Consider the following 11,588-nt stretch of genomic DNA (forward strand, 5'->3'; position numbering starts at 1 on the left):
TGTTTGAACTTCAAAATTGAATGTGCTTTAAACATTCAATTTTATTCATGAAAACAATTTCCATCCTGCTTATACAAATTTTCTCATCTCTGTGGTGAAAAAAAACCATTACATTGACTCCACTAACAATTAGAAAATTAAACAACTGGACTACAAAAGAAAAATTTTGAACAAAATTCTACTATTGTATGGCCAGCTTAACCTCTGTAGAGTCTGGGATTAAAAGTACTATTTCTGTGTTTGCTGATGACACCAAGCTTTGTAGTTGAAACAAGTATCGTATTTTTCGCTCCATATGACGCACCTGACCATAAGACACACCTAGGATTTAGAGGAGGAAAACAAGCAAAAAAATATTCTGAACCAATGGACTGCAGACATTGTACAGGAAATGACCAGAGACTGCAGACATAGTACAGGAGATGACCAGAGACTGCAGACATAGTAAAGGAGATGACCAGAGACTGCAGACATAGTACAGGAAATGACCAGAGACTGCAGATGTACTACAGGAGATGACCAGAGACTGCAGACATAGTACAGGAGATGACCAGAGACTGCAGACATAGTACAGGAGATGACCAGAGACTGCAGATGTACTACAGGAGATGACCAGAGAATGCAGACATACTACAGGAGATGACCAGAGACTGCAGATATACTACAGGAGATGACCAGAGACTGCGGACATACCACAGGAGATGACCAGAGACTGCGGACATAGTACAGGAGATGACCAGAGACTGCAGACATACTACAGGAGATGACCAGAGACTGCGGACATACCACAGGAGATGACCAGAGACTGCGGACATAGTACAGGAGATGACCAGAGACTGTGGACATATTACAGGAGATGACCAGAGACTGCGGACATACTACAGGAGATGACCAGAGACTGCAGACATAGTACAGGAGATGACCAGAGACTGCAGACATACTACAGGAGATGACCAGAGACTGCAGACAGTACAGGAAATGACCAGAGACTGCGGATATACTACAGGAGATGACCAGAGACTGCGGACATAGTACAGGAGATGACCAGAGACTGCGGACATACTACAGGAGAAGACCAGAGACTGAAGACATAGTACAGGAGATGACCAGAGACTGCAGACATAGTACAGGAGATGACCAGAGACTGCGGAATAGTACAGGAGATGACCAGAGCAGGGGCGGACTGACAACTCATGGGGCCCCCGGGCAATAGGGGATCATGTGGCCCCTGTGTCCTTGCCCAAACTTAAAAAAGCCTATGAAAAAAGTACCAGGGGCATCTCATGGGGCCCCCTACTGACCCCGGGCCCTCGGGCAGTGCCCGAGTGTCCAAATTGTCAGTCCGCCCCTGGACCAGAGACTGCGGACATATTACAGGAGATGAACAGAGACTGCAGATGTACTACAGGAGATGACCAGAGACTGCAGACATAGTACAGGAGATGACCAGAGACTGTGGACATAGTACAGGAGATGACCAGAGACTGCAGACATACTACAGGAGATGACCAGAGACTACAGACATACTACAGGAAATGATGACCAGAGACCCGCAGATATAGTACAGGAAATGACGACCAGGGACCGCAGACATAGTACAGGAGGTGACCAGAGACTGCAGACATAGTACAGAAGATGACCAGAGACTGCAGACATACTACAGTAGATGACCAGAGACTGCAGACATAGTACAGGAGATGACCAGAGACTGCAGACATAGTACAGGAGATGACCAGAGACTGCAGACATAGTACAGGAGATGACCAGAGACTGCAGACATACTACAGTAGATGACCAGAGACTGCAGACAGTACAGGAGATGACCAGAGACTGCAGACATACTACAGTAGATGACCAGAGACTGCAGACATAGTACAGGAGATGACCAGAGACTGCAGACATAGTACAGGGAATGAACAGAGACCTTTCAGCAATACACATATATACAGTTTGGTATAGCAGTCCACAGGCAGTCTATGGGGGGGGGGACATACCTGGCCCACCCGGGCTCAGCATCCTCTCTGAGGGCGCGGCTCACAGCATACCCTGTCAGCTCTGCAGTGAAGTGCTTGGGGCCCCAATCTAAGGGCGGCGCGGGCTTAAAGCAAAGTTTCACCCAAAAGGGGAAGTTCCGCTTTAATGCTTTGACCCCCCACTCCCCATTAAGGATTGGCACCATTGAGGAGCGGGTACCCGAATTTGAGAGGTACCCGCTCTCACTTCCACTGCGATTGCCTAGGCGATTGGAAGCGGAAGTTGTCCTCCCTCCCCGTAGTCTTCTGGGACACATGACAGGTCTCAGAAGACTACGGGGCCATTCTTTTCGCACATGCGCAGTGGGCACCCGGCTGTGAAGCCGCATGCTGTCACAGCTGGGTGCCCACACTAAAGATGCCGGCACCAAGGAGAGAAGATCGCCAGTAAAACCAGCCTTGGTGAGGAGACCGCTGGACCGAGGGACAGGTAAGTGGCTGTATTTTAAGTCAGCAGCTACAGTTTTTGTAGCTGCTGACTTTTTTTTCAGCTGGAACTCTGCTATAAGGGGAGCTGCTTTGGGCCCTGCCTGGCGCTGCTGAACTCCTGCTGACTCGGACTCCTCCTCTCTTCTGCCACAGAAGAGCCGAGCGGCCGGCCCAGTACTCTAACAAGGTGGTGGCCACGGCGGTAGTCTGGCTAATATTCGCTCCATAAGACGCACAGACATTTCCCCCCATTTTTTGGGGGGGGGAAAAGTGCGTCTTATGGAGTGAAAAATATTTATAGGATGTCTCCTGCTTGTCTTACAGGCAGACCTGAATGCTTGTTTAATTGGGCAACCAGGAGTCCAAATGAGGTTTAATGTGGCCAAATGTACAGTTACGCACTTGAGGGCTAAAATCATGCATACATTCTAGGAGGAGTGCAAGTGGGGGAGTCAATGGTAGAGAAGGATCTGGATGTTCTATAGATCATAGATTTATTAAGAACATGCAATGTCAAGCTGCAGTTTCTGAAAGAAACAAAATACTTTCTTGAATTAAAATGTATGTGGTTCTGAGGAAAGGGACATTTAAAATGTATGTTAAACCCTAACAATGAACTTCTATCTGATCTCTTTTGGTGTGTAAATGTATCACTGAAAGAGTTATCTGTTTGATAAGATCAAAACTAATACCTTTTGATCCTGCCAGAAATCTTGTGAGTTGATAACTTCATGTGCTTTCTGCCTGTGCTGGCTGATATCAGTTACAGTGTTCTGTTGTGTCTGAGGACTGCACAACCACCCCCTTTATATTATAGAAAGTAGAAGAGAGGTGGGGTTCCATAATTCTATCTTATTTCTGTTGCCCAGATACAGATGAATGTATGAGGACAGGAAGTACGTTACTGGCAGGATCATGGGGTGAAAATAAAGGGGAAAAAGAGCTTGAAAAAAGAAACGTGATGCAGCCACCAAATCTAATCTATTATATTTCAGTTTATGTGTTTAGATTTGCTTTAAAGTGTTACTAAACCCACAACAGTAAAATCAGTCTGTATATGCAGTAAAACATGCTTGTTATACTCACTGTGGGACCTGAGGGGTTAATACTCTGCAATGTGTAAAAAGGCTGTTTGATCCTGTCTTCTCTGATCCTCCCCTATTTCCAGTGTCCCCCTCTTATCTTCTGATAAGACATATTGTGTGGAGACACTCTGCACATGCTCTGTTTGGTGTGTATTGCTAGAGATGTGTTGTTTTTTCTTGTTTGATCCTGTCTTCTCTGATCCTCCTCTTCTTCTAGTGTCCCCCTCTTATCTTCTGATAAGACATTGTGTGGAGACATTCTGCACCAAGGGCGGACTGACAACTAATGGGGCCCCCGGGCAATAGGGGATCATGGGGCCCCTGTGTCCTTGCCCAAACTCAAAAAAAACCTATGAAAAAGGTACCAGGGGCATCTCATGGGGCCCCCTACTGACCCTGGCCCTCGGGCAGTGCCAGAGTTTCCAAATGGTCAGTCCACCCCTGCTCTGCACATGCTCAGTTTGGTGTGTATTGCTAGAGAGGTTTTGATCCTGTCTTCCCTGATCCTCCCCTTCTTCCAGTGTCCCCCTCTTATCTTCTGATAAGACATATCGTGTGGAGACACTGCACATGCTCAGTTTGGTGTGTATTGCTAGAGAGGTTTTGATCCTGTCTTCACTGATCCTCCCCTTCTTCCATTGTCTCACTCTTATCCCCTGATAAGACATATCATGTGGAGACACTCTTTACATCCTCAGTTTGGTATGTATTGCTAGAGAGGTTTTGATTCTGTCTTCTCTGATCCTCCCCTTCTTCCAGTGTCCGCCTCTTATCCTCTGTTAAGACATATCATGTGGAGACACTCTGCACATGCTCAGTTTGCTATGTATTGATAGAGAGGTGTTTTTTTCCTCTTGGGAGATACATGTGATAAGCACAGGGCCAATCAGTACTGTACAAACAGAGGTCAGGGGTTCTGCATCCTCCTAGAGCAGAAAGAAAACTCCTCCCACAAGCTTTAACCAGTACTCTGCTGGACACTGATAGAAGTCACAAGACTGCTCTAACTGCTGATGAGAAAAGGTATTTAGCAGTTTATATTTACTAAAATAATTGAATTTCCATGTTCGGTGTACTGTGGGAGACCAGATAGAGTGAATGCAGGGCCCTGGGTTTAGTAACACTTTAAGACGAGCTCCCTGCATAATAAAAATACATTTTTACAACATGTTACATGCCTGTAGTTTTTTTAGTTTCTAGTGAGAATATATGACCTTTCACTACAATCAGTGACAGCTTAAGTTCAAACATACCTGGTGCTTATCAAGGGCTGTGCTGCGCTCACTTTGACCACGCATAGCGTTCTTCAGTATCCTCAAGTATCATGGGACTTTTGTCTTGTGCATTTGAGGACTCAGATGTGAGGGTTTGCTGCGTGATTAATGACTCTTCTGCCTTAAGGGGGGGGGGGGGGGTTACGGGAGCTAATGGTTTTTTCAATCTTAAATCAGGGCCTCCCTGGCATCCACTGCAAAGCTGGTTAGATATATATCCCTTGGCTCCTGACCAATGCTGGGGATTCCACAAAGGATTCTATCCTCAGATGCTGGCAGAGACTGAGCCAAGCGTGGTACTGATGTACCTCAAACAGCATCATTTTGTAAGGAATGCAGATGAAGAGGCTGCCAAACCTTTGCGAATATTAGCTTACAATTTAGAAAAATGATTCTCTGCCGGCCTCAGCCATCTTCCTGGCCTGAGGGTGCATGTACATCATGAATATAATGGTATCCAGAACCTCTGTGCTATCATTGAAACCCATCAGCTGTACATGCAGCTTGCCCATAATACAAATGCTATAAAGGAAAGGATTTAAAGTAAACCCGTGCTGATATACTCTTATCCCCCAGCAGTGAATCTTCACCTTTCCTTTGCCCCCTCCTGCTTTCCAATTACAATCTTTACCACACTGCGATGGTTTGACTGCACTAGAGAAAAGAAACTGATAACAACCTGGCTACTGTGCAGGGCCAGATCTAGCCTAACTGATCTGGGGGTGCAGTAAAAAAAAAGTCAGGAGGCAGAATGTCAACACTGTGTGTGAGCCACTGACCGCCTGTCAAAGTGTCATGATCAGGGAAACACTAGTATGTATTAGGCTGTCATTACAATAGAATGATTAAACAGAACATGTGCCTCCTTATATCAGATGTGCCTATCAGAGTCCCCCTTAACATCAGGAGTCCTCATCAGGAATCCCCCTTTATATCGGGTTCCCATCCGCTTGCCCCCTTACATCAGGTGCAGGGGCGGACTGACCATTTGGAAACTCGGGCACTGCCCGAGGGCCCGGGGTCAGTAGGGGGCCCCACGAGATGCCCCTGGTACCCTTTTCATAGGCTTTTTTGGGTTTGGGCAAGGACACAGGGGCCCCATGATCCCCTATTGCCTGGGGGCCCCATGAGTTGTCAGTCCGCCCCTGATCAGGTGTCCTCATCAGAGTGCTCCCTTACATCAAGGTCCCCATCAAAGGGTCCCCTTACATTGGTTATCCCCAACAAAGTGCCCTTACATCAGGGTCCCTGTCAGAGTGCCTCTTTACATTAGATGTTCCCATCAGAATGCTCCCTTACATCAGGGTCCTCATCAGAGTCCCCCTTTCATATGATCAGTTTTCCCCATCAGAGTACTCGCTTGCATCAGAAGTCTCCATCAGAGTGTCCCCTTACATACAGTATGACCAGTTACCACCCATCAGAGTGCCTCCTTACATCAACTGTTTGCATCCGATTGGCCTATGCACTCTCAGAGACCAGGGGGGCACAGCTAAAATCTTGGGGGGGGGGGCACAGCCCACCCCAACATCGCCCTAGATTTGGCCCTGCATTTGTGTCTAACAGGGCTGTCTGGATTAGCAAAAAGGCTGAGACATATTACAGGGGTTTCTTTTTTGGTTCACACCTATTTTAGTTGGGTATTTAGCTTTTTTGCCTTCACCTATACTGATAGTTTTTCAGCAGCTGAGAATTGAGATTATATTTGTGGGAAAAAAAGGGTAAACTGGAGGTAAGAAGGCATGGTGTGTCATTGCATGTTTAGCTGCATATACCGTGTGTTATTGTTGTTTTTGTTGTTATTATTATCATTGAAATAAAAATGGGACAGATGTACTTTTTGTGCTACGTAGAAGTTACATTTTATACATTTTTTTAAAATTTGGGTAAGAGTGTCAATTTAAACTAGATCTAAACCATAAATGAAGGACATTTAGTTTGCTAAAGTACTGTATATTTTTTTCTTAAAAAAAAAAAAATTCTATTTTTAGGATACATTCACTTTTTCAACAAAAGGTAAACAAATGTGCATTGATTATTTTTTCCTAAAGAGTCTGCAGGGCATTGCACCCGCGATCAGTAGATTGCAGGTGCAATCTCAAGTTCCTCGTAGGGGCAGACAGTTACCTGAAAGCAGGAAGATCATTGGACTATAAGAGCGCTCACCAGCGCCTTCGCAGTTTATTGAGAACTACAAGCCATCAGCCACAAAGGATGATGGTACTTGTAGGAATTCATTCACAGGAATTAATGACGTGGCTGTGTGGGAGAAGCGCCCACGCCCAATGTCACAAGGAGGAAAGATCGGGGAGGAGAGGCTGCAGATGTTGGAACATGTTCCACCCTAAAAATATATTCAGAAAGTGAACTTAACCTTTGTTGTAGCTCAGTGTTGCTGATCTCTTGCAGCCTCTTTCAGCCACTTTATGTCTACATGTACTTCATAAGCAACTGCATGTCACTGCTCAGGACCAGTTTGTTGATGGTGACAATGATTGAACATGCCTGCCCAAAGAGCATTGGCCATTTGTTTTCTCCACTGGGAGAGCCCACATGACAGGGTGCCAGCGCAGGAGAGCAGTTGACAGATAGGAACAATGCAGATTTAAAAGGATTTAAAACTGCTTTTGAAATGTATTGTTTTATTATATGTGAATGGGTTTAGATTTACAAACATTTATTGGACCAGGGGCATAAACAGTACAAAAACATATGGACCATCTTTAATATATATTGTATTCAAAAATCTATTGCCCTAGGACAGTGATGGCGAACCTTTTTGAGCCCGAGTGCCCAAACTGCAACCCAAAACCAACTTATTTCTTTCAAAGTGCCAACACTGCAATGAAACCTGAATATCGAGCTTTTGGTTTAGAAAAAACAACTCGTACAGTAGTGCAAACTAATTAACAGTACAGGGATGACCAGAGACTGCGGACAGTACAGGGATGACCAGAGACTGCAGACACAGTACAGGGATGACCAGAGACTGCAGACACAGTACAGGGATGACCAGAGACTGCAGACACAGTACAGGGATGACCAGAGACTGCGGACACAGTACAGGGATGACCAGAGACTGCGGACACAGTACAGGAGATGACCAGAGACTGCGGACATAGTACAGGAGATGACCAGAGACTGCGGACATAGTACAGGAGATGACCAGAGACTGCGGACACGGTACAGGGATGACCAGAGACTGCGGACACAGTACAGGAGATGACCAGAGACTGCGGACACGGTACAGGAGATGACCAGAGACTGCGGACACGGTACAGGGATGACCAGAGACTGCAGACACAGTACAGGGATGACCAGAGACTGCAGACATAGTACAGGGGATGACCAGAGACTGCAGACACAGTACAGGGATGACCAGAGACTGCAGACACAGTACAGGGATGACCAGAGACTGCGGACACAGTACAGGGATGACCAGAGACTGCGGACAAAGTACAGGGATGACCAGAGACTGCAGACACAGTACAGGAGATGACCAGAGACTGCGGACACAGTACAGGAGATGACCAGAGACTGCAGACACAGTACAGGAGATGACCAGAGACTGCAGACACAGTATAGGAGATGACCAGAGACTGCGGACAGTACAGGGGATGACCAGAGACTGTGGACAGCACAGGGATGATCAGAGACTGCGGACAGTACAGGGATGACCAGAGACTGCGGACAGTACAGGGATGACCAGAGACTGCGGACAGTACAGGAGATGACCAGAGACTGCGGAAAGCACAGGGATGACCAGAGACTGCGGACAGTACAGATGACTGCTGACCTTTGGGGAGGGAGGGGGAGCGGGTACCTGAATTTGACAGGTACCCGCTCTTACTTCCGCGGAGTTGTCCTTTGATCTTACCTGTTCCTTTATCCAGCCGCGCGCTGTCTTCCCGGCTTCTGTAGTGTGGGCGCTCGTCGGACAGCCGGATGCCCAGTGCGCATGCGCGAGAAGCGCTGCGCTTTGTGATTGGTCCGGCGGCTTCTGGGATCTGTCATGTGTCCCAGGTACCGCCTTACCATTCACAAAGAGCACTGCATCTTGCGCATGCGCACTTGGGACCCGGCTGTCACGCACACTACAGAAGCCGGGAAGACAGCGCGCCGCTGGATAGAGGGACAGGTACGGTCCCACTGCAGAGCTGAGCGGCCGGCCCGGTATCCTGACGCGGCGGCGGTGGAAATACCGGACCGGCCGCTCTATATTCGCTCCATAAGACGCACTGACATTTTCCCCCCTTTTTTGGGGGAAAAAAAGTGCGTCTTATGGAGCGAAAAATACGGTATTCTCCTGGCGTGCCCACAGATAAGGCTCGGCGTGCCGGCTGTGGCACGCGTGCCACAGGTTCACCATCACTGCCCTAGGACAAAGAGAGAAAATCTGGATGGCCAATAACAATAAAACAGTAAACAAACCCCACATTATGCAGCAAAATATAACCAGCTTTATTATATACTGTATAGTATTTAAAAAAAAAATAGAATGCCAATAACAATTCTTAAAAAAGAAATCAACAAGTGCTACAAGGCTAGACACAAAACTATTTTTTTTTCATTGATTTAATGAGTTTTGGGCTTTGTAGTTTTTTTTTTGTTTCTGTTTTCATTTGGAGAACTTGTTGTTGATGTTCAGAGAGTATCCTTTTGTCATGGGGCATTATCATTTTGAATGTTGTGCCTTAAAGTATTACTAAACCCACAACAGTAAAATCAGCCTTCATATGCAGTAAAGCATGCTTGTTGTACTCACTGTGGAACCTAAGGGGTTAATCCTTCGCACTGTCTAAAAAGGATGCTTGATACTGTCTTTGTCGTTTGATCCTCCCCTTCTTTTACTGTCCCCAATCCACCTTCTCATAGAACAGAGCATAGGGGAAAGCTGTACAGTACATGCTCAGTTTGGTATGTATTGCTAGAGAGTTGTTTTTTTATTGGGAGAGTGCATGTGATCAGCACAGGGCCAATCAGCACTGTCCAGACAGAGGGTAAGGGGTTCTGCAGCCTCAAAGGACAATCAGGGGAGAATGAAAACTCCTCCTACAAGCTTTAACCAGTGCTCTACCGGATAGAAGTCACAAGACTGTTCTAACTGCTGATGAGAAAAGGTATTAGGCAGTTTATATTTACTAAAATAATTTCATTTCCATGTTCTGTGTACTGTGGGAGACCACATATAGTGAATGCAGGGTTCCTGGTTTACTTTAAGGTATTTGAATGTGATTGACATTAATCAAAAGGGTTAGGTTGTTCTTCCAGTAATTTATGGTTTTTGCATATTATAACATATCTTTTTGTTTCCCAACCAGATACTCGAAGAACAGATGAAACTGGAATGCAAGTGCCATGGTGTTTCAGGCTCCTGCACCACAAAGACCTGCTGGAACACTTTGCCTAAATTTCGGGACATCGGCTTCATTTTAAAAGAGAAGTACAACGATGCAGTGCATGTGGAAGTGGTTCGAGCCAACCGGCTGCGCCAGCCCACCTTCCTCAAGATCAAAAAAATCAAAAACTACCAAAAGCCCATGGAGACAGACCTGGTCTACATTGAGCGATCTCCAAACTACTGCGAAGAAGATAGCGCCACCGGTAGTGTGGGGACTCAAGGGCGGCTGTGTAACCGTACCTCTCCACATGTGGACGGCTGCGATCTTATGTGTTGCGGCAGAGGGTACAATACCCACCAGTACACCAAAGTTTGGCAGTGCAACTGTAAATTTCACTGGTGCTGTTTCGTCAAGTGCAACACGTGCAGTGAAAGGACAGAGGTTTTCACCTGCAAGTAATGCAACAACCAGGAAACCTATAGCAGGACCACTGTGGCCCCATTTTGCACACTTGATTTTCTTTTTCTTAAGAAAATTATACCCTTACAGGCAGGGAGGGGGAAACATTTCTTTCGTTAAGCATTGGCTGTTCTGTCGGTAGAATGGCACCTTTACATGCTGGAGGGTTTTCGTGTAGTTATTTATAAATTGTACGTCAAGCAGAGGAGAATAAAAAAATATCCGTACACGAGGAGGGTTGTAGGACTACAAAAGAGGGACCAATCGAACAAAACTATTTTCAATAGTCTCAGCTATTGGATAGAACTACAGTTTGTTTCACCTGCCAGTCACACTGGAATAACTGGACATTAAAAAAAGAAAATTATTATTATTAATTTATGTTTTAATAGTATGAACAAATTCAGAGCACTAACGGGTAGTTTGTGTCTTAATTCTCTACTAAATGTTAAGCATAGAGATGTCTGACTTACCATAAATCTTGTATATGTTGTTTTTCTAACTATTTTCCATGCTACTGAGCTCTCGATAAAAGGGGTCTTAAACTTTGAGTTCGATTCTTTTTTTTTTTTTTTTTTTAATGGAGCAGATTTAGACAATTGGTCTTGTTCAAGCTTTGCGCTAATAAACAGGAGTTGTGTGACAGCAAAGTGATTCGATTTTTAAAATAGTTTTGCTTTCACAACGCTGTTCAGAGGAGAAGTCAATTGTTGGAGGTCTTTGTGACCTTTTTTTATCAGTAAATCCTTTTTTTTTTCTTTTTTTTTTTTCAACACAGATCTGACTGCTGTATAGTTTATTATGAGCCCATGCACACATCTACATTAAAATCAGTAAACTTGCACTGTGAAAAAATCTGCAAAGAGAAAAATAGAAAAATCATCATCCAGTGTCAGTAATTTATGTATGTACCCAAGTAAACATTTGTGATAATGTTTACAGGTGTGTAACATGCAGTGCAAATGC

At 45.4% G+C, this 11,588-nt stretch overlaps 1 protein-coding gene across 2 annotated transcripts in view; it reads left to right on the forward strand.

Annotated features, from left to right (window-relative positions):
* Window positions 1–11,173, forward strand: part of WNT7B (Wnt family member 7B) — a 216,927-nt gene extending 205,754 nt beyond the window's left edge. For both annotated transcript variants that reach the window (XM_089680762.1, XM_089680761.1), the window contains exon 4: window positions 10,143–11,173. In XM_089680762.1, the coding sequence (XP_089536888.1) occupies window positions 10,143–10,622 (480 nt within the window). In that variant the 3' untranslated portion in view covers window positions 10,623–11,173. The remainder of the gene's footprint in view (window positions 1–10,142) is intronic.
* Window positions 11,174–11,588: the final 415 nt, after the last annotated feature.

Source organism: Staurois parvus, unplaced genomic scaffold (genome assembly GCF_062004578.1).
Source record: "Staurois parvus isolate SC_StPar_1 unplaced genomic scaffold, SC_StPar_1.0 ptg000249l, whole genome shotgun sequence".
In the NCBI taxonomy this organism is placed as follows: domain Eukaryota; kingdom Metazoa; phylum Chordata; class Amphibia; order Anura; family Ranidae; genus Staurois; species Staurois parvus.